At 39.7% G+C, this 27523-nt stretch overlaps 1 protein-coding gene across 31 annotated transcripts in view; it reads right to left on the bottom strand.

Moving 5' to 3' along the window:
• COA1 (cytochrome c oxidase assembly factor 1) overlaps positions 1-27523 on the bottom strand; it is a 179970-nt gene that overhangs the window by 39105 nt on the left and 113342 nt on the right. For 19 of the 31 annotated variants that reach the window (XM_081535317.1, XM_081535318.1, XM_081535329.1 and 16 more), the window contains one exon: positions 9639-9691. The exons of 2 other annotated variants lie outside the window; for them this stretch is intronic. Coding sequence is in view for 5 of the 29 variants with exons in the window: in XM_081535301.1 (XP_081391427.1) it covers positions 9639-9691; positions 10344-10374 (84 nt within the window). In the remaining 24 variants the exon portion in view is untranslated. Of the gene's footprint in view, positions 1-5054; positions 5137-9638; positions 9692-10343; positions 10375-27523 lie in introns of all 31 variants that reach the window. 10 more of the 31 variants (XM_081535330.1, XM_081535325.1, XM_081535301.1 and 7 more) reach the window with 2 other exon arrangements.

Below are 27523 nucleotides of genomic sequence, written 5' to 3'. Positions count from 1 at the left end.
TATACAGGCTGAAGTACACAGGCCATGGTTCAGTTCATAATACTCAGCAAGCAGTGCAACTATGCTCAACTGATTCAGATCTTCTATCATTCTCTCTTCTCATATTATGAGGAGATTTTATTACTATTACATCAAGAATGTGCTGTAGTTCGTCTTTTAACAGAAAAAAATAAATGCTAATCTGAAATCCTAAGAGCACAACTGTTGCAGGGTTCCTCTTAACCCCACCTCTCCAGCTGCACTGCATCCCTGGAATGCAATATCCTAACAATTTCCTTTCATGCTCTTCCATACTGTAGATTGGAATTTTTAGCCTATGAATAGATGCACAGAGAACAGTGTTAAAGGTAGGTGTGGAGGAGCTGAGAGTCAGGGGAAATAGAGCAAATCTCTATTCAAGTTAACTGGGTTGTAATACATCATGAAATACAAACTGTGAAGAAAACAGTATAGGCTTCAGTCATTCATGGTCTCAGAAGTGTAAATGAACAATGGGAATAGATTAAAGCCTTTGTCTAACTTCTTCCCCTCATCTAATTTTATTCTCCAGTGTTAGAAGTCAAAGCATAAATATACCACTCAGGCTTTCTCAGTCTACTCCAACTTCAATGTAGTAAGTAGTTAGGGGCAATGCCTCTAAAACTAAGTGGTTTACTGCTACTTAACTCTTTGGTGCTGTTCTGGAACTATCTGAATATTTTAATGGGAAGCTGGAAGAAAACATATTATGCATAGCTAGGCTAAAGTCAATATTTTAAATAAGTACATTTTTAAAAACAAAAAGAAACTGGTATTTCAATCTCTATGTTTCAACATATAGTCAACTAAAATATCATGGTGACAGGTACTAATAGAGAAGGAATAAAATAACTAGAATTCTTTCACAACAAGATGAGGATCAAGACTTAAAAGGACTGTATACATTTTTAATAATCCATGATTTTATACATGGTGATAACATGTTTACATAACATGTTACGTAACATGATACATGTTACGTAACATGATACATGTTACGTAACATGATACATGGTTTTAAACACGGACGTCTTTTTCATATCACTTAAAAGTGTGACAATCTTCTTTTTGTCCCTTTTTTATATATCATGATGAACATTTCATTAATGAAGTCCAGCTGAGCTATTTCTTCCATGAGAGTGCTCCCTCAACACTTAGTGTCTAATGGATTTCCCCTAGTTAACAGCTAACATTTAATGAACCCTTCCTATGTGCCAGGTACTTAACTAAATGCTTTACAAATATTTTTCTCTAGGAATACTATTATTATCATGAACATTTTAAAGATAGGAAACACAAAAGGGACACAAAAGTCAAATAATTTGCCAAGATTTTCATTCCACTCACTACTGCTACATCATACAATTACACCAAACGTAGTAGCTTGAAAAACAATTTTATCACAAATTAAGTCTGTAGATCAGAGGTCTGGACAGAGCACAAAAGTAATATACTATGTCTGAGGCTACAACTAAGAAGACTCAACCACTAGGGATGCTTCAGTGGCTGGGGGTGGGAGTCATATGGGAAATTTTCACTTGTGTATATGACTGTTGATGCTACTGTGGTCTAGAATCTCCGCTGGAGCTGTCACCTAGAGCACGTACACATGGCCTCTCACGTCCTGTGCTCTCTTCACGGTGTGGCAGCTTCAGCAGAGCAGGACACCACGCACGGCAGCACTGGGATCCAAGCACAAGTGTCCTGGCAAACACGGCAGAGAATAGACTGTCTTTTCTGACCGAGCTTCAGACATCACTTGGTGCTTTTGCGACATTCCATTAGTCATAGGCAAATCTCAAGCCTGTGCCGATTCAAGAGGGGAGGATAGAGACCCCTCCTCTCAAAGGAGGAGTATCAGGGTCACAGACTAGCAAGAGCAGGGGGGCTAGAAGTGCAGCCATCTTTGGAAAATACAATATACCACCATCTTAGAGCAGAGATTCCCAGTGTATGTTCTTAATGACCATACTCGACTGCAAGATTACAAGCTGGCACTCTTTATGGCACTAACAATCACGCTCTTGACCCAGTCCAAAAGATTGTGTATATGCAATGCCAGAATTCCAGAAAAACATCTACTTCTGCTTTACTGACTATGCTAAGGCCTTTACTGTGTGGATAACAACTAACTGTGGAAAATTCTTGAAAGAGATGGGCATACCAGACCACCTTACTTACCTCCTGAGAAATTTGTATGCAGGTTAAGGAGCAACAGTTAGAACCAGACATGGAACAACAGACTGTTTCCAAATCGAGAAAGGAGTTCATCAAGGCTGTATATTGTCACTCTGCTTATTTAACTTACATGCAGGGTATGTCATGAGAAATGCCAGGCTGGATGACTCACAAGCTGGAATCAACACTGCAGGGAGAAATATCAAGAACCTAAAACATGCAGATGATACACCTCTAATGGCAAAAAGCAAAGAGGAACTAAAGAGCTTCTTGATGAGGGTGAAAAAAGAGAGTAGAAAAGCTGGCTTAAAACTCAATATTCAAGAAACTAAGATCATAGCATCTGGTCCCATCACTTCACAGCAAACAGATGGGGAAAAACTGAAAACAATAGCAGGTTTTATTTTCTTGGGCTCCAAAATCACTGTGGATGGTGACTAATATGCATGGAGCCATGCAGCCATGAAATTAAAAGATGCTTGCTCCTTGGAAGGAGAGCTATGACAAACCTAGAGAGCATATTACAAAGCAGAGACATTACTTTGCCAACAAAGGCCCATAAAATCAAAGCTATGGTTTTTCCAGTAAACCATATCATATCATCCACGGATGTGAGAGTTGGACCATAAAGAAGGCTGAGCACCAAAGAACTGATGCTTTCAAACTGTGGTACTGGAGAAGACTCTTGACAGTCCCTTGAACTCCAAGGAGAGCAAACCAGTCAATCTTAAATGAAATCAATCCTGAATATTCACTGTAAAGACTGATGCTAAAGTTTCAATACTTTGGCTACCTGATGCTAAAAGCCCATACACTGGAAAAGATTTTGATACTAGGAAAGATGGAGTGCAGGAAGAGAAGGGGTGAAAGAGGAGGATGAGATGGTTGGATGGCATCATCGACACAAAGGACATGAGTTTGAACAAAGTCCGGGAGATAGTAAAGGCCAGGGAAGCCTGGCATGCTGCTGTTCATGGGATTGCAAAGAGTTGGACATGACTTAGCGACTGAACAACAACAACAATGCCATTCACAATTTGGAATGGGCAAAGGGACCAAGAGGAGAACGAGTTCTGAAGAGGGTTCTTTAGGCCACATTCCCTTCAAGTCCATCCCCCTCTGGAAGCCATCAGTGAAGACAGGATTCTCTACACCACCAAAAAACAAAGTGTCTCTTATAATCTCTCCACCATGATAGTATCTTGTGGTCCTCAATTCCATCATAAAAATCAATTTAACTGTTTCTGAAAGACGGAAAGGGATGCCCCATGGACATCCTACTGTCATAGACTCAACTTTTGATCTGCGCACCATCTCTGGTGTCGAATATTACAAACCTAACCCAAATCACACCTTGATTTCTGAGGTCACAGTAAAACTTCCACAAGATCCACATTATTTACAAATAAATCAACAAATATTTCATATTCGGATGGGAATCTGCATGTCTAAAAGTAAGTTTCCAGAAACTTTTTTTGCGGAGTAGAGGAACTGGAAGAGCCATTCAAAGCAAATAATCTTTTTTTTAATCTTACCACTGATTCCTCTGCCAATTTCAAGGGGTTTGGAAAAACTAGAGCAGAATTGTGAGACTGGAGAATCAGATTATTTAGCAACTCTCCAATGTTAAATCTTTCAAGATCAGATCCCTGGCACAAAGCCAGGCAAACAAAAGGTGCAAACTGACTCACTGGACTAAAATCCCACCCTTCAATAGCTGCCAAGGAAGAATATTATTTTTAAATGGTATGGTTATTATTTGGGCTGTGAACAAACACCTCCCCATTAACAGTCCCTCAGAATATTATTCAGCAAAACCTTGGTGTTACCAAGGAATTTGTGAAATCTGTTGAGGTTTCTTTTCTTTTGTTAAAAATAATAAAATCATTGTCTCCAATAAACTGTTGGTTGCTACAAAGGGAAAAACCAAGAATGCCTCCTACCTCTTCTGGTCTACACACTAGGTAAAAGCATGAAAACACTGTGGCAAAATTAGCATAACTAGTTAAGTGTTACTGATTTGAAAATACTGTATAGCAGTAATTTTTAAAACAACAAAAACTGGTTTACTCATTTAAACTTTCATTTTGAATAAAATTTCAATTAACACAAACAACTTGAGCTGGCCTATTAAAACAACCAAAGAACAGAGGAGACATTTAATGAATAAACTCGCCAGTACATGGATTTGTCTACATGGATTTTTCCAGAGGTACTGTGTTCTGGCTTTGTGAGGCTGCCTTTGTTTCTTTCAATAAATCAGAGAAGGTAAAAAGGTGGGGAGGGGAAAGTGACAATCACACTTAATCCACACCAGGCTGCCATATGTCACTTTTTGTCCTTTGCTGGTTCATTGATTATTCATGAATTCACTACCTGAAAAGTGCTATATTTATCTTTACAGCCACAAAGCTGTCAATTCAGTTCCAAGTATGCCTGCCTTTATTTTCAATGAAATGCACAGTTTGGGTGAAGGTCTTTTGTATATGACACTGCCCTAGGCCATAAAACAAGTATTAAAAAACTGACATAATATAGGTGAAATTTCAGTGTTGATACTGGCCTGAGCCTTATTATTATTTTGTAATGACTGTTTTATCAAAAGAAACATGAAGTAGTCTTGGCTTTTAAAGCCTTTGGCCTCTAAGGATTTCCAGAGAGGCCCTAAACCCTACTCCCTCCTCTACTTTGTTATCAATGGTCTTACTGTTCCCATTTCTTTTCTTCTTTTCTACCTGCTTGTTTGTGGTATAGCACAGGTATAGTATCCTCTGCTATTAATTTACCTGCTCAAAGCTACCTGAATTCCAACCACTGCTTTCCTGGGATGCATTACATCATTCTAGTTCAGAATCTACCTCAAATTTTCCTTTTCCCATATACAGTCACTGCCTTGAAGAATTCCACAGGTCACTTAAATTTCAACTTGTTTGCCAGCACCTAGAAAAGACATACTTTTAGAAAAGCAAAGAGACACTCAGCTTTCAACACTAACTACCAGGCAAGAAGACAGGGAAAATAAGCTTGCCTAAAGACATTTTAAATGTTTCCCTGGTGGCTTCAAGCTTAAAACTACCACCACAAATCCATCACGTTTGTCCTGGAGAAGAAAGGTCAGAGGGAGAAAATAGTTTACAAATATACCTGCATTCTAAAAATTCTGTGATTGGCTTAAAGGATAAAAAAGCGAACTGAAATCTCCACCAAATTACTGTCATTTCAAGTTTCATGATAATAAAGACAAAAAGGTAAACTGAATTTATTTTTCCCTAGGTGTGCTCAACAATTTTGACATGAAAGTTCAAACATGTGATAAAGGTTAACAGTAAGTGACAGGGCAAAGACCTTATCCAAAGAGAAGAAAGCCCTTCATAAATAATTTCAATATATCATGCATTCTTCCATGTTTTATTTCAATTAATCTTTTGAGGATCCCCAAACCTAAAAGCCTCTTTCTAATTCAAGAATGTGATTAAGACCTGTAACTCCATTAACAGGAAAATGAGGCAGAGGGAGACTTAATATTTTAGAACTCCACTATGATGTAAGACTAAGTCATCAAATTCCTACCATGATTAACATATGAGATCAATGTTCATGTCTAAGAAAGCAAAAGGAAAAAAGATTCAAATTAAAAGCAAGCTTTAGTCTTTTCATGTTTTAAAAAATAATTTAACTGCTGAGATTTATTCATGTCAGTGCTTAACTGTTTTATAGGATTATCTACCTTTAGAAGCCCCTACCCTGTTTGCCCTTTACTAAATGCATCACTACTTGTTCAGTCATCCAGGATTCAAACCTGGGCCTCCTGTGTCACCTGGGTTTCACTAGTCAGGATTAAGTTCGACCACATACAACAAGAACAAAAACAGACAACAGATAAAGCCAATGGCTTACACAAGGTAAAAGGTAATCGTATTCTCACGAAAAAAGAAGCCCAGATACAGCTGGACCAGTGTGTACAGGTTCACAGTGCCAGGCTTTTTTCCTCCTGATGCTGTCATTCTCAACACATGTCCCCACCTTCAAGGTCCAGGGTGGCTGCTTGAGCACCTGCTATCACATGCTTATGACAGCCAGTAGGAAAGAGCAGAAGCAGGGTTCAATCCTTCTAATAACACTTTCTAGCAGTTGCACACAACACTTCTTTCATCTCACTAAACTGAATTTAGTGATATGGTAACATCTAGCTACAAAAAGAACTTGATTTCCAATCTTTTCATTGGGCAACAACAGTATGTCTAACTGAAAATCTGGGTTCTATTTTACAAAGAAAATGCTTTCCAGGATGAGCACAGTCAGTCTTCGGGATACCTCTTACTCCACACATCCAGTCCTCTCAGCTCATGATCACTATCTAGCTAAGTCAATCCTATCAGGATGGTTGTAATTCACTTCATCATCATCTCTGCCTGATCGGTAACATCCTGACTTAAGTTCCTTGAGCCAAATGAAAATGAGGGAAAAACAGAGAGATTGGCTGCAATCTGGTGTCTGTGAGTTTGTGGATAGTCTTGCTGAGGTTTGGTGGTCAGAGATGAAGAGATGAGCGTCCAGAGAAGGAAATCTGTCCATATGTCAGAAAACACTTCTCAGTGGAAAGAATCAAAAAAATATCAACATAGAAAAAATATTAACAACATTCTATACTCAAACATTTTTCACAAATGAAAGCAAAATAAATACTTTTGCAGATAAATAAAAGCTGACAGAATTCACTGAAAACAGACATGCACTAGGAGAAATTTTTTAATTGAAACATTTGAAATATACTGATGAAAGTAATCAAAGATAACAGATAGAAATATGTATCATGTTCTTGGATTGGAAGAATCAATATTGTGAAAATGACCATACTACCTATTTTACAGATTCAGCGAAATCTCTATCAAACTACTAACGGCATTTTCCACAGAATCAGAACAAAAAATTTTACAATTTGTATGGAAACCCAAAAGACCTCAAGAGCCAAAGCAATCATGAGAAAGAAAGAGCTGGAGGAATCAGAGCTGGAGGAATCAGGCTCCCAGACTTCGGACTGTACTACAAAGATACAGTAATCAAGATAGTATGGTACTGGCACAAAAACAGAAATATAGATCAATGGAATAGGATAGAAAGCCTACAGATAAACCCACATATCTATGGTCACCTAATCTTTGACAAAAGAGACAAGAACATACAATGGAGAAAAGACAGTCTCTTCAATAAGTGGAGCTAGGAATACAGGACTGCTGCTGCTGCTAAGTTGCTTAAGTCGTGTCCGACTCTGTGCGACCCCATAGATGGCAGCCCACCAGGCTCCCCCGTCCCTGGGATTCTCCAGGCAAGAACACTGGAGTGGGTTGCCATTTCATACAGGACAGCTACATGTAAAAAGAATGAAATTAGAACACTCCCTAAAACCATACACACTCCAGTATTCTTGCCTGGAGAATTCCATGGACAAAGCAGCCTGGTGGGCTACAGTCCATGGGATCGCAAAGAGTCAGACATAACTAACTGACTCACACTTAAACCTGCCATTTCCTGCATTAGGAGGCAAATTCTTTATAACTGAGCCACCAGGGAAGCCCAAAGGAAACCATAAATAAGACAAAATGACAACCCTCAGAATGCGAGAAAATATTTGCAAATAAAGCAACTGACAAGGAATTAATCTCCAAAATATACAAACAGCTCATATAGATCAATATCAAAAAAACAAACAACCCAATCAAAAAAATGGGCAGAAGACTAAATTGACATTTTTCCAAAGAAGATTTACATACGGCAAACAAGCACATGAAATGATGCTCAACATCGCTGTTGAAAGTGAAAATCGCTCAGTCGTGTCTGACTCTTTGTGACACCGTGGACTATATAGTTCATGGAATTCTCCAGGCCAGAATACTGGAGTGGGTAGCCTTTCCCTTCTCCAGGGGATCTTCCCAACCCAGGGATAGAACCCAGGTCTCCTGCATTGCAGGCAGATTCTTTACCAGCTGAGCCACCAGGGAAGCCCAACAACACTATTAGAGAAATGCAAATGAAAACTACAATGAGGTATCACTTCACACAGATCAGAATGGTCATCATCAAAAATTTCATAAACAATAAATGTTGGAGAGGGTGTGAAGAAAATGGAACTCTCCGACACTGTTGGTGGGAATATAAACTGGTACAACCACTATGGAGGTATGGAGGTTCCTCAAAAAACTAAACACAGAACTACCATATGACCCAGAAATCCCACTCCTGGGCATACTCCTGGAGAAAAATATAATTAAAAAAGATACATGATGTACCCCCCACCCCCAGTGTTCACTGCAGCACTATTTACAATAGCCAGGACATGGAAGTAACCTAAATGTCTATCAACGGAGGAATGGATAAAGAAAATGTGGTACATTTATACAGTGGATTATTACTCAGCCACAAAAAGGAATGAAATGGTGCCATCAGACGCGGATGGACCTAGAAACAGTCATACAGAATGAAGTTAAGTCACAAAGAGAAAAATATTGTATATTAACGCATATATGTGGAATCTAGAAAAATGGCATAGGTGAACTTATTTGCAAAGCAGAAAGAGAGACACAGAGAACAAATGTATGAGTACCAAGAGGGGAAGGGGGGGCTGGTAAGGATTAGGAGATTGGGATATATACACTACTAATGAAATAACTAATAAGAATGAACTATATAGCACAGGGAACTCTACTCAAAGCTCTGTGGTGACCTAAATGGGATGGAAATCCAAGCAAGACAGGATATATGAATACATGTGGCTGATTCAGTTTGCTGTACAGCAGAAACTAATGACATTATAAAGCAACTATACTTCAGCAAAAATATATTTGACATACAACATCGTGGAAATTTAAGGTGTACAATATAATTTATATTGTAATACAATTGCCTTTGTAGCAATAATCACCTTTATCACATTATATAACTATTTTCTTTTTAGTGATTGGAATAACTGAGTTTGTTTCTTAGCAAGTTTGATGATGTAATACAATATTATCTATAGTCTCTGTATTATGCATTAATTCTCTATGACTTATTTACCTACTTGGTAGCAAGTCTGTCCTCTTAAACATCTTTCCTATCCGTCCACCTACGATCCTCTGGTAACCAACATTTTACTCTGTTTCTATGAGTTTGGTTTATTCAGATTCTTCATATAAGTGATATCATACAGTATTTGTCTTTCTCTGACTTACCTCATGAGAAATATTAAAGTTCTTCCAGCAGAAGAAAAATATCAAAACGAAATTTGTAACTACAAAAAAGCCATAGAGGCCTACAATGTAAAACACATGGCTAAATGTTAAGGACATTTTTCTCTCAATTTTAATCTTTTTAAAGGTTAACTGAAATGACATCAGCAAGATGGCAGAAGAGGAGTTTTATACTGCCATTTCCCCAAAGACCAACTAACTAGGACAATCACCTACCGAGAAGAGGGCTTTTGTAGAATTCCGGAGTCCAGCAGAGAAGCTCTAGTACACTACAGGAGCAAAATAAAACAGAGATTAGATGTAGAAGCAAAAGGACCACGTTACCCCCTCCCCCAAGGTGGTATAGCTCAGGATCTCACCAGCAATTTCTCCCACCACGGAATGTTTGATTGCATGTGAGGGAGTACTCAGCTTCCCCACTGGACAGGATACTGCCAAAAGGACCCACTTCTTTCCTGCACCATCTAGGGGTACTAAGGTGAATGTACAACTGAGGGGCAGGGAGGGGCTGCCAGAGCCAGAAATGTGTCAAAGTAACATGGATCCTACTAACCATTTCAAGAACAGCATCAAGTCCACACCTGAGCTGCTGGGGAGGCCCCACTTTCAATAACCTCAACGATCTATGCACCTCACTCACACACACTCTCCCACCCAATGGCAGGCTCCCCCCTGCTCCACACTTTCATGAGGGATGTGTTCAACACTCTGTATGCAAGTAAAATTGTGTATAAAAAGATGTAAATACAATGGAATAATATTGAGCCATTAAAAAAAAAAAACCACAAGGAAATCCTATCATTCGCAACAACCTGGATGAAACTGGAGGACATTATCCTAAGTGAGATAACTCAGAGAAATAAAAAAGAATACTGCATAATCTCACTAATATGGAGAATCTTAAAAGAAAGTTGAACTCACGGAAGCAGTGTAGCAGGGTGGTTGCCGGGAACTGGGGAAGTGGAGAAAGGTTAGTTAAAGGGCACAAACTTTCAGTTATTAGATGAAAAGTCCTGAGAATCTACGTACAGCATGACTACAGCAAAAACAGCACAATGAAAGTACAGAATGGTGATTATATTCCATATTATATAACTGAAATTTTCTAAGAGAGTAGATATTAAAGGTTGTCACACACACACACACAAAAATCACTAAGATAATGGCTAACTTGATTGTGGAAATACTTTCACAATCTATACCAATATCAAATCATGTTGCACACTTTAAATACAGTTTTGTCAATTATACCTCAAAAGCTGGAAAAAATTAACTGGCTCTTTACAGAAAGTTTAATAATTAAGTATGTGGTTTATAACAGGTAGAAGTAAAATGTGATAAAAATAACATAAGATGAGGATGTAGAACGGAAGTATATTGTGTAAGATTCTTGTGTCAAATGGTATATTACTTAAAGATAAATTAATAGTTAGATATATAAACTCTAGAGGAACTACTAAAAAATAAAACAAAAGGTAAGGCTAATAAGCCAATAATGGAGATAAAATGGAATCACAAAAAAATACTGTTAATCCAAAAGAAACCATGAAAACATTAAGAAAGAGGAATAAAGATGAGACACATAGAAAACAGAGAACAAGATGGGAAATTTTAAATTGCTCATGTTGATAATAAATGCAAACTGTCTAAACATTATGCTTAAATGGCAGAGATCATCATAATCGAAAAAAGAAAACAAGCAACATTCAGCAACATACCACCTGCAGAATTAGCTGATCATCACCCTCACCAAAGTCTCTAAGGCCTACAAAAATATAAAATATCTTCTTTCTTATACCTGGGAAATTACTTAATGGAGAAGGAAGGAGGGCCCAGAAGGGGCTAAGAAATCTTCACAGTGAGTCAAGAAATTTTCCAAAAATTGATGTAGAGACAAATAAAAAATTTGACCAGATAAAAAATTTGACCAGAGATCAAACTGCCAACATCCGCTGATCATCAAAAAAGCAAGAGAGTTCCAGAAAAAACATCTATTTCTGCTTTATTGACTATGCCAAAGCCTTTGACTGTGTGGATCACAATAAACTGTGGAAAATTCTGAAAGAGATGGGTGTACCAGACCACCTGACCTGTCTTTTGAGAAACCTGTATGCAGGTCAGGAAGCAACAGTTAGAACTGGACATGGAACAACAGACTGGTTCCAAATAGGAAAAGGAGTACGTCAAAGCTGTATATTGTCACCCTGCTTATTTAACTTATATGCAGAGTACATCATGCGAAATGCTGGTCGAGATGAAGGATAAGCTGGAATCAAGATCGCCGGGAGAAATATCAATAACCTCAGATATGCAGATGACACCACCCTTATGGCAGAAAGCAAAGAACTAAACAGCCTCTTGATGAAAGTGAAACAGGACAGTGAAAGAGTTGGCTTAAAACTCAACATTCAAAAAACTAAGATCAGGGCATCTGATCCCATCACTTCATGGCAAATAGATGAGGAAACAGTGAGAGACTTTCTTTTCTTGGGCTCCAAAATCACTGCAGATGATGACTGCAGCCATGAAATTAAAAGACGCTTGCCCCTTGGAAGAAAAGCTATGACCAACTTAGACAGCATATTAAAAAGCAGAGACATTACTTTGCCTCCAAAGGTCCATCTAGTCAAGGCTATTGGTAAAGCATCTGCCTGCAATGCGGGGGACCCAGGTTCGATCCCTGGGTCGGGAAGATCCCCTGGAGAAGGAAATGGCAACCCACTCCAGTACTCTTGCCTGAAAAACTCCATGGACTGTTGCCTGAGGAGCCTGGTAGGTGACAGTCCATGGAGTCGCAAAGAGTCGGACACGACTGAGCGACTTTACTTTACTTTATTGTTTTTCCAGTAGTCATGTAGAGATGTGACAGTTGGACTATAAAAAAAAGCTGAGCTCTGAAGAATTGATGCTTTTGAACTGTGGGGTTGGAGAAGACTCTTGAGAGTCCCTTGGACTGCAAGGAGATCCAACCAGTTCATCCTAAAGAAAATCAGTCCTGAATATTCATTGGAAGGACTGATGCTGAAGCTGAAACTCCAATACTTTGGCCACTTGATAAGAAGAACTGACTCACTGGAAAAGACCTTGATGCTGAGAAAGACTGAAGGCAGGGGGAGAAGGGGACAACAGATGATGAGATGGCTGGATGGCATCACCGACTAGATGGACATGAGTTTGAGCAAGCTCCGGGAGTTGGTGATGGACAAGGAAGCCTGGCCTGCTGCAGTCCATGAGGTTGCAAAGAGTCAGACATGACTGAGCAACTGAACTGAACTGAACAAATTTCCCTGTCAGGCAATGAACAAATGCAAGTGTCAGAATTATGCATTCTGCCTTTCCCTAACATAGACTGGAATGTGATAAGAAGACAGACATTTTGGGTGAATTCAAGCCTCCCAGCCACATGGAGAATAACATTAGTATGAAAAGGCCAGGAGAGTTAGTTGTCCTAACTAATTCATATCACACTGACCCACTAAGGCTCCTGCAAAATTAAGCCCCCAACACCAATTAATTCTACAACAGTCATCAGGCAATAATACAGATTGTGGTTTGTAAAGTCAATGAGCAAATATTGGGAAGGTGTGTCTGAAGGATAGTCAGAGCTGAGTGGGAGTAGACAGTCTTATAGTGGGTTGTTTTATCCAAGGATCTAGATAAGAAACATGGAGCCAGGATTCATAAGGGAAATCAAGGCAGCCGATGAAATAATCAGGTCATGAGGAAAGTGGGAAAGCCAAGTGGATGACTTTTTCTGAGGAGCAGTACAAATGCTTGTATTAGTTTTCTATGGCTATTATAACAAATTACCACAAACTCAGCGGCTTAAAACAACACAGATTCGGACTTCACTGGTGGTCCACTGGTTAAAAATTTGCCTACCAATACAGGGAACACGGGTTCGATCCCTGGTCTGGGAAGATCTCACATGCCTCAGGGCAGCCAGAACCATGCGCCACAACTACTGAAGCCCAGGAGTCCAGAGCCTGTGCTCCCCAACAAGAGAAACCACTGCAATAAGAAGCCCGTGCACCACAACCAAGAGTAGCCCCCACTCCCTGTAACTAGAGAGCGCCTGTGTGCACCAATGAAGACCCAGCGCAAACAAAAAACTAAGTACATAAACATTTTAAAAAATAAAACACAGATTTATTATCTTACAGTTCTGTTCATCAAAAGTCTAACACAGACCTCACAGGGCTAAGATCAGGGTGTCAGTAGGATGCACATTTTCTGGGGGCTTTACAGAAGAATTTGTTTCTTTGCCTTTCCATCTTGTAGATGTCATCCACCTTCCTTGACTCATGGTCCCTTCCTCCATCTTCAAAGGAGGCCTGGTCCTTCTCACATGGCTCTCTCTCTGGTTCTTTCTTTCGATTCCCCTCTTCTATTTTTAGGGACCTGTGATTACACTGGGATCACCAAATTAATCCAGGATAATCTCCATGTTTTGAGGTCAGCTGAATAGCAATTTTAACTCCCCTTACCATGTAACTCAGATGGTAAACAGTCTGCCTGCAATCCAGGAGACTGGGGTTCGATCCCTGGGTCGGGAAGATCCCCTGGAGAAGAAAATGGCAACCCACTCAGGTATTCTTGCCTGAGAAATCCCACTGACAGAGGAGGCTGATGGGCTACAGTCCACAGGGTCACGAAGAGTTGGACACAACTGAACGACTAACACTTTCACTTCACTTTACCACATAATGTAATATAATCAACAGTTCCAAGGTTTGAATGTGAACACACTAGGATGGGGAGTGATGGAGGGGTCAGCGATGACATTATTCTGCCTACCATAGTGCTGCTAGCAGCTTTCCATAGGGATTTGTCCACTGATTTCCATGAATAAAGCAAGTCTACACTATTGTAGATCTTCAGGAAGGTGTGGACAAGGTGGCCAAGAAAGCATTAATAGTACTGCAGACTGGACTGGACCAGAATAGAGTAGTTGGGAAACTTAGTGCCACTAAGAAGCACAAAGACACAAAAAATAGGGGGTGGAGGTGGGAGAAGGATCAGAGTTTGAGCCAAAGACGTGGCACTAGCTGTAAGATCTTACTTGGGCAAGTCACTTAACCTCAGTGTCCTACTTTCCTCATCCATAAAATGAAAAAGTTGATCTAAATAAATAATCCTGTAAAGTCCCTTCAAAGTACTATGATATAACGTAATAGGGAAGAAAGGAAAAAAGACCAAAGGTTTATTCTCATTAAATTTAAAACCAGACCTTAGTATTTCATCTTCCCATGGAAATGGAGAGTAGAAAAGTAGACTTTTTTATTTTGAGGACAAATAACATCTTGAAAACACTAAGTATGTGGAAAAATCTGACTCTCTATTATTTATTAAACTTTTGACTAACCCATGTAAATTTAAAAAGTCAACAGATGACATATTCTGATGATCCTAATGACTTTGCCAACAAAGGTCCATCTAGTCAAAGCTATGGTTTTTCCAGTAGTCATGTAGAGATGTGAGAGTTTGACCATGAAGGTTGAGCGCTGAAGAATTGATACTTTCAAACTGTGGTGTTGGGGAAGACTCTTGAGAGCCCCTTGGAGAGCAAGGAGATCAAACCAGTCAATCCTAAAGGAAATAAACACTGAATATTCATTGGAAGGACTGATGCTGAAGCTGAGGCTCCAATACTTTGGCCACCTGATGGGAAGAGCTAACTCATTAGAAAAGACCCTGATGCTAGCAAAGACTGAAGGCAGGAGGAGAAGGGGATGACAGAGGACAAGATGGTTGGATGGCATCACCAACTCAATGGACCTGAGGTTGAGCAAACTCCAGGAGATGATAAAGGACACCAAAGCCTGGTATGCTGCAGTCCAGGGGGTTGCAAAGAGTTGGACAAGACTGAGCAACTGAATTAAACAACAACAACAATTAAAATACATAAAATGATAATATTATACCATTAGGAAAAGAAAGAATTTTAGAAGCTTAACCAATCTTTAGTTTTGGGGAGGAAGGATTAGGAACCATGTAGGAACCAGTTCCTAGGAAGTAGAAACTGTCATTCAGGACAAATCATGAGTTATGAAACTGGTAACCAACAGATTAATAAACACCAAGAACAACAAACACTTAGATGCAAAAAAATTAATTAAATGTCCATGATTTCAGAATACTAATTTTAAAAAGATAAAGTATGAAATATACTACGTAGTTAATCCTTAATACACAAGAATATTGTTCATGGTATTTGAATATTTATCGACTGTAGCAATTCTCAGCTATTCAATATAACTCAATCTCCAGAAACAGTATGTAGGCTTCTTACCAGAAAGAACTGATTATAATCATTAACATTCTACACAAATGTACCAGAGGAACACAGAAAAGTATAAAGAATTATAGTCAACCTAAAAGTTAAGGAGTATCTCCTCTAAAATAATAATCCAGATATATACTTTTTGGTCTCAATGAACACTTACATAAATATTAGAAAGGTAGGCTTTGAGAATTCAGAAATAAATGTCTGGGTAATTTACACAGTAAGAAGAGAGTTACAGGTTTTGTAGATGATCGCCTGTTCTAAACGGTGACTGTGTTAGCAAAACAAAAACAAGACAAACCTATATGGAACCAACATTTTAAGGACATCAAGGCTGAAATCAGGAAGAATATTTACATTCATGGAAGGAAAGCTGTGGTTCTGGGAATAATGAAGTAAACATTTGGAAGCCTAAGCCCTAGTCTCCATATCTCTAAAGGCCCAGGTTTGCTCACTTGTAAAATAAAAAGATTCTAGTATTTGAGAGGATAACAGCTAGCTATTTTTCACATTTACTGATGACAAATATTAAGAAGCACGTGTATACTGTCAAATGAAAGCCTTATGATAGATAAGGGAATAACTTTACATTAGGAAGCATTGTTAAATATTACAACTTGCTATCAAAAAAAGCCTGTAAATTACTTTTTAGTTTAGCAGCAAACTTGGTTTTTAGAACAGTTTTAGGTTCACAGGAAAAGTGAGCAGAAGAGAGCTCCCATCTATCCCCAGTCCCATACACATAGCCTCCCCTATTATCAATATCCTGAACCAGAGTGTCACATTTATTACAATCAATAAGCCTTCAGTGACACATCATCTAAAGTCCACAGTTTACATTAGGGTTCACTCTTGGAGTTAACATCCTATGGGTTTTGACAAATGTATAACCACATGTAGCCACAAATTATAGTATCATGTAGAACAGTGTCACTGCCCTAAAAGTCCTCTTGACTTTGCCCCTCCACCCCTCCCTTGCCACCAACCCATGGCAACCACTGATCTTTCTACTCAAATTACCCTTTTTAAAGGTCAAAGGCTTACCTAGGACAATGCTTCCCTAGGAAGAGGAACTAAAGAGCCTCTTGATGAAGGTAAAAGAGGAGACTTAAAACACATCATTCAGAAAACTAAGATCATGGCATCCGGTCTCAACACTTTATGGCAAACAGATGGGGGAAAAGTGGAAACAGCGGCAGATTTTATTTTCTTGGGCTCCAAAAATCACTGCAGACAGTGACTTCAGCCATCAAATTAAAAGATGCTTACTCCTCGGAAGAAAAGCTAAGACAAACCTAGACTGAGTATTAAAACACAGACACCTCACTTTGTTGACAAAGGTCCATCAAGTCAAAGCTATGGTTTTTTCAGAAGTCATGTACAGATGTGACAGCTGGACCATAAAGAAGGCTGAGTGTTGAAGAATTGATGCTTTTGAATTGTGGTGCTGAGGAAGACTCTTCAGAGTCCCTTGGACTGCAAGGAGATCCAACTAGTTCATCCTAAAGGAAATCAGTCCTGAATATTCATTGGAAGGACTGATGCTGAAGCTGAAACTCCAATACTTTGGCCACCTGATGCGAAGAACTGACTCATTTGAAAAGACCCTGATGCTGGGAAAGATTGAGGGCAGGAGGAGAAGGGGGCAACAGAGATGGTTGGATGGCATCCCTGACTCAATGGACCTGAGTCTGAGCAAACTCTGGGAGATAGTGAAGGACAGGGAAGCCTGGCGTGCTGCAGCCCACACGGTCACAGAGTCAGACATGACTTAGCAACTGAACAACAGGACAATGCAACCTCAAGGAGGGACAAGTCCTTATATGGCCATTCAACATCCTAACCTATCTTTACTCCTTCTCATAAGTCACTGAGCAACTGACATGAGAATTAAAATATTTCACTCAAGAAATGTAATATAGTAAGTTATTCGTACATTAATTATAACAAACTCTGATATTATACTCATCTAAACTTCAAAGAATTTTAGAGAATGTGGTACAATGTGACTACATGAAAGCAAGCAAACAGTATTTTGTCCTTACCATTTTTTTCCTAATAATCGTTAATATTTATGCCATTTTTGATTAGCTTTATTTTTCAACAGATGCTATAGGTATAGCTAAAATAAAAGAAACTGGTACTTCCTGCTCCTGATAGTAATAAAAAGCCTTCATCATAATGCCCTATGAGCTTTTGCTTCCCTGCTTTTTGTCAAGAAATTCATAGACCAAAACTCCAGCTTTTACATTTTTTTAATAGCAGTGGTCAAAATACTGGAAATTAACAGCTATCAAAAAGCAGAATCTGGCAATGTACATTTATGGACATATTTTACAGTTAAGAAAAACCATGGTGGCCATTCCTCAGAGCTCTTCCCTGACTCAAGCCTGGCTTACAGCTGTTTCGCAAGCCCTAACCCTAGACTCTGAACCACAGTCAGGCAGGTATGTGAGACCCAAACCATGCTGGCTAACTGGGTGAGGCTCCTTGTCACCTAGAGCACGTTTTCACTTGCCAAAACAGCTTGTTTCCAGTCAGACAGGAGTAAAGCTGATGAGAGAGAAGGCTGAAAAGATCATAGTCTCTTATGTGTTTCCAACTACAGTGCACTGCCAAGAGGCCAGTTTTCAGATGAAAAAATGTTATCGTGGATTTTCAAGCCATTTTCTATGTATCATGTACCATGGCTAGGATCATTTTGGCTTCCCATATTACCTAAACCCAGTACACTTTAATATGAAATCTTGTTGTTCAAGGTAGGCAATATAAGATCCTTTTAAAAATCGAACCTAGCAAATGGGATAGTGACTAGAAAGGGTGGGGGCTCAAATGTGGCTTCTGGATGCTAGTAACGTTCTACTTCCTGATTTGGGTGCTCATTACACAATGTGTACAGGTGCATATTTTTTTTCAGTATTAATGAAATACTTCAATAAACAAGGTCAAGCCAAAATCAAACGTTCACCAATAGAAAACTAGAATAATGGGTATGAAACAGGCAATTCACAAAAACTCAAAAGGGCAATAAACTTTGAAAAGATGTCCCATCCCCTTGAATTTCAGAACCCTTTCCCTACTGCCCTCAGACATGCCTCAATCATTCTCAATTACTCAACCTTTTCTCAGACATTCCTGCTTGGGACACAACCCTGGCTGCATATACAATCACCTGGGAGTTTCAAAAAATTACCCAAGCCTGAGCTCCACCTCAAACTATTTGAGTCAGAATCTCGACCCAGGAAATGGTATGTTTACAAGCCCTCCCTGGTGATTTAAGTGTGCAGCCAGGGTTGAAAGTCACTGCCAACTGAAACCTGGCTCTCCCTGCAGCCCTCTGCAGTCTGGCTGCCTTAATGCTCATAATCCTCTTCCCATTAGGCTGGAGACAGTGTCGATGCTCTGATTTCTCATTGCCACTTCCAAATTCCTGTCTCACTGCTCTCTAAGCTTCCAGCTTTTAACCTCACATTATCAGACCACACCATTCCTAATTCTGTTGTGGTCATCAACATGACACCCCCAACCTCACTCCTGAACAATTTTAGCTCGTGGCTGTGACACTCTCTCCAATACTGTTGTTATCAAACTGCATGATAAAAGAAATCAACAAATACCTCGAGACAAAAGAAAATGGATAAATAACATACCAAAACTTATGGGATACAGCAAAAGCAATTCTAACAGGGAAGTTCATCATAAGGATAAATGCCTACGTGAAGAAACAAGATAAATCTTAAATAAACAAGCTTATTTACACCTCAAGGAACTAAAAAGAGAAGAACAAATGAAACCCAAAGTTTATAGAAGGAAAGATATAAAGATCAGAGTAAAATAAAGTAAATGAAATAAAGACGAAACAAACTAGGAAAAGATGAACTAAGAGCTGGTTCTCTGAAAAGATAAACAAAATGGACAAACCTTTAGCTACACTTATCAAGAAAAAAAGGACTCAAAGCCCAAAATGAAAGAAGAAACATTATGATTGATACCACCGAAAAACAAAGGATCATAAGAGACTACTATGAACAATTTATATGCCAACAAATCTGACAACCTAGAAGAAATGGATAAATTCCTAGAAATAAAATGCATGATGATTTAAATATCCGCACAGATGATCCCTGACGGTCTCCTCTCCTCTCAGAATCTGGTCCTCACTTGACCATAGCAACTCCTTCCCACAGTCATTCCCTAGAACCTGTCATTACCAATAACTTGACCTCCTCCACCATCTCAATTTCTAGCATCCTACTCTTCAGCCACCCCTTATTTTTTTCAATTCACCTCCTCAAAAATCTTTTTTAAAACTCCAGTTCTACAATCCATTGATCCTAACACCTTTTCACTGTTCTTCACCAACCTAGAATCCATGGCCCATCACTATACCCTGCTCTTTGAACACACCCTCAACTACCTCGTCCCCTCTTCCCCCATCATTGTCACCAGGCAAACCCCAAACCTAGATAAATCCTACCTCCACATTATCCACACAGGTGAGTTTTTTTAACTCTGCTGACTGACCTCACTATATACCTATGATCAGAGACAAGTGGGCCAAGGTGTAGCCTTGTAATCACAGACCATTTCTCTATTCTCCTAAATGACTGCTACTGTTGTTCAGTCACTAAGTCGTGTTTAACTCTTTGCAACCCCATTTTCTGCAGTACCCCAGGCCTCCCTGTCCCTCACTATCTCACAGAATTTGCCCAAGTTCATGTCCATTGAATTGCTGATGCTATCCAACCATTTCATCCTCTGCAATCCTCTTTTCCTTTCACCTTAAATCTTTCCCAGCATCAGGGTCTTTTCCAATGAGTCGGCTGAATAATTAGGTCACATCTTTTCCTCTCTTCTCACTCTCCTTCATTTCAGTCCTACATCACATTCAATGAGAAAATAAAAAGCAATCGAATTTATTAGTTTACCCATATTTGTGCCAAAGTACTCTTACCTTCCCTTTGCCACTGGGATGAATGGTCCGTGCTCCCACTATTAATAAAACCAGTCCCTCCATGGTATGCTAGCTCCCTCTCCTTTCATCTACTCAACTCACTCCAGCAATTCTCCCTTCTCTCTTATGCATGATCAGTTGCCCCCATTTTATATACCACTCATATCAGCATGAAACAGGCTGAAATATCTCCTGTCTTTGAAAAAACTTTCTTAACCCAATATCTTCTTCCAGCAATAGTCCCATTTCTCTACTCTGCCTTTGGAGAGAAATTCTTCAAAGGAGATGTCTATTTTTGCTATCTCCAAATCCTGTCTTCCCATTCTCTGAGAGGATACCAACCTAGTCTTGATCTCCTCACTACTCCGCAGAAAAAGCTCCTGTGAAAGTCTTTACTGACCTCCACATTGCTAAAACCAAAGGTCAGGTCTCAGCACTCACCATACTTGATCTATTGGAGCATATATGATATCACCAACCAGTCCTTCTTTAAAATACGTCACACTAGGCTTTGAAGACACTACTGCTCTGGTTCTCCTCCTCCTAACTGGGCACTCATTTTCAGTCTCTCTGGTTCATTGCACTCATCTCACATGCTAGTAAAGCAATACTCGAAATTCTCCAAGCCAGGCTTCAGCAATACGTGAACCGTGAACTTCCAGATGTTCAAGCTGGTTTTAGAAAAGGCAGAGGAACCAGAGATCAAATTGCCAACATCCACTGGATCATTGAAAAAGCAAGAGAGTTCCAGAAAAACATCTACTTCTGCTTTATTGACTATGCCAAAGCCTTTGACTGTGTGGATCACAATAAACTATGGAAAATTCTGAAAGAGATGGGAATACCAGACCATCTGACCTGCCTCTTGAGAAATCTGTATGCAGGTCAGGAAGCAAGTTAGAACTGGACATGGAACAACAGACTGGTTCCAAATAGGAAAAGGAGTATGTCAAGGCTGTATATTGTCACCCTACTTATTTAACTTATAGGCAGAGGACATCATGAGAAACGCTGAGCTGGAAAGAACACAAGCTGGAATCAAGATTGCCGGGAGAAATATCAATAACCTCAGATATGCAGATGACACCACCCTCATGGCAGAAAGTGAAGAAGAACTAAAGAGCCTCTTGATGAAAGTGAAAGAGGAGAGTGAAAAAGTTGGCTTAAAGCTCAACGTTCAGAAAACTAAGATCATGGCATCTGGTCCCATCACTTCATGGGAAATAGATGGGGAAACAGTGGAAACAGTGTCAGACTTTATTTTGGGGGGCTCCAAAATCACTGCTGATGGTGATTGCAGCCATGAAATTAAAAGACGCTTACTCCTTGGAAGGAAGGTTATGGCCAACCTAGATAGCATATTTAAAAGCAGAGACATTACTTTGCCAACAAAAGTCCATCTAGTCAAGGCTATGGTTTTTCCAGTGGTCATGTATGGATGTGAGAGTTGGACGGTGAAGAAAGCTGAGCGCCGAAGAATTGATGCTTCTGAACTGTGGTATTGGAGAAGACTCTTGAGAGTCCCTTGGACTGCAAGGAGATCCAATCAATCCATCCTAAAGGAGATCAACCCTGGGTGTTCACTGGAGGGACTGATGTTGAAGCTGAAACTCCAATACTTTGGCCACCTCATGCGAAGAGCTGACTCATTGGAAAAGACCCTAATGTTGGGTAGGATTGGGGGCAGGAGAAGGGGACGACAGAGGATGAGATGGTTGGATGGCATCACTGACTCGATAGACATGGGTTTGGGTAGACTCCGGGAGTTGGTGATGGACAGAGAGGCCTGGCGTGCTGCAATTCATAGGGTCGCAAAGAGTCGGACACGACTGAGCGACTGAACTGAACTGGTTCATAAGCTTCATCTTTCTCACCTCTGAACACTGATCTGGCCCAGGGCTCTTCCTGGACATCTCCACATTCATCCCTCCAATCTCATGGCTTAACCCTCTCCTCAGTGCTGACATCCTTGCTTCTAGCTCAGACTTCTATTGCAGACTCATGTATCTACGTGCCTTACCAACATCTTAACCAAAATGCTGAGGAAGCGTCTAGAACTTGCCAGTTCAAAAATCAAACTCCTGAATTCTCCCTCCTCCCCAAACCTACTTTTCCCACTGATCCTTTTCAATGAATGGCAACTCTAGCCTTCCAGTTTTCATAGCCAAAAGCTCTGTATTGATACTTTTTCTCTCATAGCCCACATCTAATATATCAGCATACCTCACTGACTCTGCTTATAAATATTATAAATAATACATGTATAAGTCTGTATAAATAATACATCCAGACTGTGAACACTTTCCATCACCTTCATCAATTCACCATTATCTAGCTTGTATTATAACAATGACGTCCTAATTAGTCTCCCTGCTTCCTCCTTTAGCCTCTCTTACAATCTCCTCTCAACACAACACTCTATGATCCTTTTAAAGCCTAAATGAGACGATGTCATCCTTTGTTCAAAATCCTCACATTTCAGATGGCAATCACACTCAAGGTAAAAGACAAAGTCTCTATAATTGTCTATGAGGCTCACTATTCATTCTCACTTCACGTCCTGTTACTCCCTTACTTACTCTATTCCAGCTGCCCTGGCTTCCCTGTGGGTCTGTGAACAACAGGTCATGCACAAGGGTCTTCTCATTTGTTATCCCCTCTGCCTGAAATGTTCCTCCGGTTATTCACAAGGTACTTGCTCTCTTCTTTCTCTCCACAGCATAGCACCATCTAAGATACTATGTATTTTCTCATCTATTCATTTATACCTCCCTTCACTAGAATATAAGCACACAGAACTTAGCCAGTACTCAGTTCATCGGCTGGGTGAATGAATGGTGTTTAGGCTCATTAATAATTAGTAAAGTGAAAATTAAAACAGTATGAAAAACCATTACATACCAATCATATGCCAAGAATTTAAGTCTGATAAAACCAAGAATGGTCAGAATATGGAGAACAGAAACTATTATATACCAGGGGCAGGGGTATAAATTAATGCAAGTACTTCAGAGAACAATTTGGCAATATCTAGTAAATCTAAATATGCATATACTCTTCAACCAAACAACTCCACTTCTACATATGTATCTCTTAGACTCTAGGGCCCAGAGAAACTCTCTCACAAGGAGACCCCTGCAAGAATATACTCAGTTCCACATTATTTGTAAATGCAAACCAGAAACCTAAATGCCTACCAACGGAAATGTATAAATTATAATAAATACATATAATGGAGTACAATCTCACAACTAAAATGAATGACCAACCTACAAATATCAACATGCTAAGACACAATGCTGAACAAATAAAAAACAACATGCAGAATGATATGATTTATAGTATGAAGCTGGGTTTTTTTGGGGGGGGTTGTGTGTGTAGCTTTAATACTAATATTTTTAGGATTAGTTTTTTTAACAGAACGACATTTTCAAGCATTCTTAAACTTCAGTTTTAATATTTACAATGTTTGATTAAGTTCAAATCAACAAATATTAGAGCCTACGTGAAAAAAGAATGAAACAAGGTTACCTTTTTTATAAGGTTACCTTTTTTATATAACTAGCTAAATTATTTTCAAGAGTAAAAAGTTAATACTAGTATTTAAAAACCTAAATTTCCAATGTTACTGTTAATTCAACCATGCATTTATTACTTTTGGCCACAGGACTACCCATTAGCCTTTCTTGTCAGAGAGCAATTAATCTCTTGAACTTTTCCTCAGCATCAGTTTTCTCAGTAAATAAATTTGGATGAGACAGAGAATTGTCCTGGTACTTGATAGCGTAGGGATGCTGCTGTGTCTATTTACTCTCACTACTCAGTGGATCAGCCACCACTGATGCTGGTCCTGAGGCTGCAGCAGAATGCTTTTCTTCACTAGGTTCCACTGACTTTTTGACTTCTTTACTTGATCTGAATGTTTGCTGAAGAAAAGAATCACTTTCAATGACTTCAGCTTGACTCTTTTTACATGTTCCACCAGGGTGGCTTGGTCTTCCTCCTTTCTTCTCCTTGCTTATTCATTTCTTTCTCTGGGTTTCAATAACTGAAAACATGGAAAACGAAGCTATCTTGTGCGTGACTATGAGTGCATGCACGTGCGCGTGCTCAGTCGTTGTCTGACTGCGACCCCACGGACTGTAACCCACCTGGTTCCTCTGTTCATGGAATTTTCCAAGCAAGAACAGTGAAGTGGGTTGTTATTTCCTACTCCAGGGGATCTTCCTGACCCAGGGATCCAACCCACATCTCCTGCATTGGCGGGTGGATTCTTTATCACCATACCACCTGGGAAGTCCATGTCACTATATTTATACATAACAATACACATCAGGACTGTGGTTACCTCTGAGGAGGAAGAGAAGAAGAGAGAAAAACAGATTCAGGGAGGAATATACAGGGTACTTCAACTGTATCCATTTTGTTTCTTAAAAAATAAAAGCCTATTCCATATGGGAAAACAGCAGAATTTGACAGAAGTAAATGATAGCCATATAAATATTTATGTCATTCTCTAAATTCTTCTGTAACCTTAATTTATAATTTTAATGGAACATATTACATTCTAGAAAAGCTCGTATGATTAAAATTTCACATTTTCCCAACTTTGTAAATACCAACAGCCAGCTTCTTCTAACTGAAATGAATGTTAAGGCTGCCAGAGCTTTTTGAAAATTCTGGAATTCCATGAGAAGAGAGCTGGCTGCCAGCACATCCAGTACTCCACCTCAGCTTCCTTTTCTTAGAAAGAACTTCAAGTGGCCTATTTCTATTTAAATATTAATCATCTGTAAACACTACCACATAAATATACCCCTAGGGAGAGCTGTGAAGTGGAAAGACAATTTGAAGCAGATACAGCAATAGGCACCAGGACTCATGTGAGCTTCTAAAATCACCAGTTGGTGCAAATGACTGACGTAAAGGTAGATAACTGCTCTTACGCTTAGGGCCTTAGCCTTCTGAATTACAGTTGGACCAGTCAGATCTCTTCAGTTTTCTCAGACCTTTTACCACAACTAGAAAGTACCTATCTAACTTGAACTCAGAAGAAAAATTCTCCTTAAGATTGCTTATTGAGGCTTCCCTGGTGGCTCAGACCGTACAGAATCCACCTGCAACGCAGGAGACCCAGGTTTCATCCCTGGGTTGGGAAGATCTCCTGGAGACGAGAATGGCTACCCATTCCAGTATTCTTAACCAGAGAATTCCAAGGACAGAGGAGCCTGGTGGGCTATAGTCCATGAGGTCGCAAAGAGTCAGGCACAACTGAGTGACTAAAACTTAGAATAATACAGGATAAAAGTCCAGGAACATTAAAACATAATCTTTAGGGAAATTAATGTTTGCAAGACAAAAACAAAATTTGTGGAATCACATACAATATGAAAAACAAATGTTTAGCCCTTAGATAAATCAGACAGGTTAATTTTACTGACATTAACACAACCAACTTGCTCTTATAAGCAAGATTGTTTTCAAAAAACTCAAACACAAAAACTGATACACAATATGCAGATACAGAGGCATAAATCCAGCTGGCTGGTATAAATGACAAACCTCTCAATGCTATGGTTTCCTTGATACAATATCCAGGAAAGATAATAAACACCTGCCACCCACTAAGCCAAAGCCTTTGACTGTGTGGATCACAATAAACTCTGGAAAATTATGAAAGAGATGGGAATACCAGACCATCTGACCTGCCTCTTGAGAAACCTGTATGCAGGTCAGGAAGCAACAGTTAGAACTGGACATGGAACAACAGACTGGTTCCAAATAGGAAAAGGAGTACGTCAAGGCTGTATATTGTCACCCTACTTATTTAACTTATATGCAGAGGACATCATGAGAAACACTGGGCTGGAAGAAACACAAGCTGGAATCAAGATTGCTGGGAGAAATATCAATAACCTCAGATATGCGGATGACACCACCCTTATGGCAGAAAGTGAAGAAGAACTAAAGAGCCTCTTGATGAAAGTGAAAGAGGAGAGTGAAAAAGTTGGCTTAAAGCTCAACGTTCAGAAAACTAAGATCATGGCATCTGGTCCCATCACTTCACGGGAAATAGATGGGGAAACAGTGGAAACAGTGTCAGACTTTATTTTGGGGGGCTCCAAAATCACTGCTGATGGTGATTGCAGCCATGAAATTAAAAGACGCTTACTCCTTGGAAGGAAGGTTATGGCCAACCTAGATAGCATATTTAAAAGCAGAAACATTACTTTGCCAACAAAAGTCCGTCTAGTCAAGGCTATGGTTTTTCCAGTGGTCATGTATGGATGTGAGAGTTGGACGGTGAAGAAAGCTGAGTGCCGAAGAATTGATGCTTCTGAACTGTGGTGTTGGAGAAGACTCTTGAGAGTCCTATGGACTGCAAGGAGATCCAATCACTCCATCCTAAAGGAGATCAATCCTGGGTGTTCATTGGAAGGACTGATGTTGAAGCTGAAACTCCAATACTTTGGCCACCTCATGCGAAGAGTTGACTCATTGGAAAAGACCCTAATGCTGGGTAGGATTGGGGGCAGAAGGAGAAGGGGACGACAGAGGATGAGATGGTTGGATGGCATCATTGACTCAACGGACATGGGTTTGGGTAAACTCCAGGAGTTGGTGATGGACAGGGAGGCCTGGCGTGCTGCAATTCATGGGGTCGCAAAGAGTCGGACACGACTGAGCAACTGAACTGAACTGAACTGAACCCACTAACATTTATACAGCAACTTTGAGAATCACAAGACAAAAGACAATGCAAAACGTGCTTTATTAACCAGAGTGAAGACATAGAGTTGATTCTCTAGGCAGCCATGAGCCAAAAATGATGAGTCAACTAGCACGAGAACAACTCTATTA

Source organism: Giraffa tippelskirchi, chromosome 10 (assembly GCF_054371585.1).
Source record: "Giraffa tippelskirchi isolate mGirTip1 chromosome 10, T2T-mGirTip1v1.2.pri, whole genome shotgun sequence".
In the NCBI taxonomy this organism is placed as follows: Eukaryota; Metazoa; Chordata; class Mammalia; order Artiodactyla; family Giraffidae; genus Giraffa; species Giraffa tippelskirchi.
Note: the sequence above shows the minus strand (reverse complement) of the source record. Positions and strands in the feature narration are given on the sequence as shown.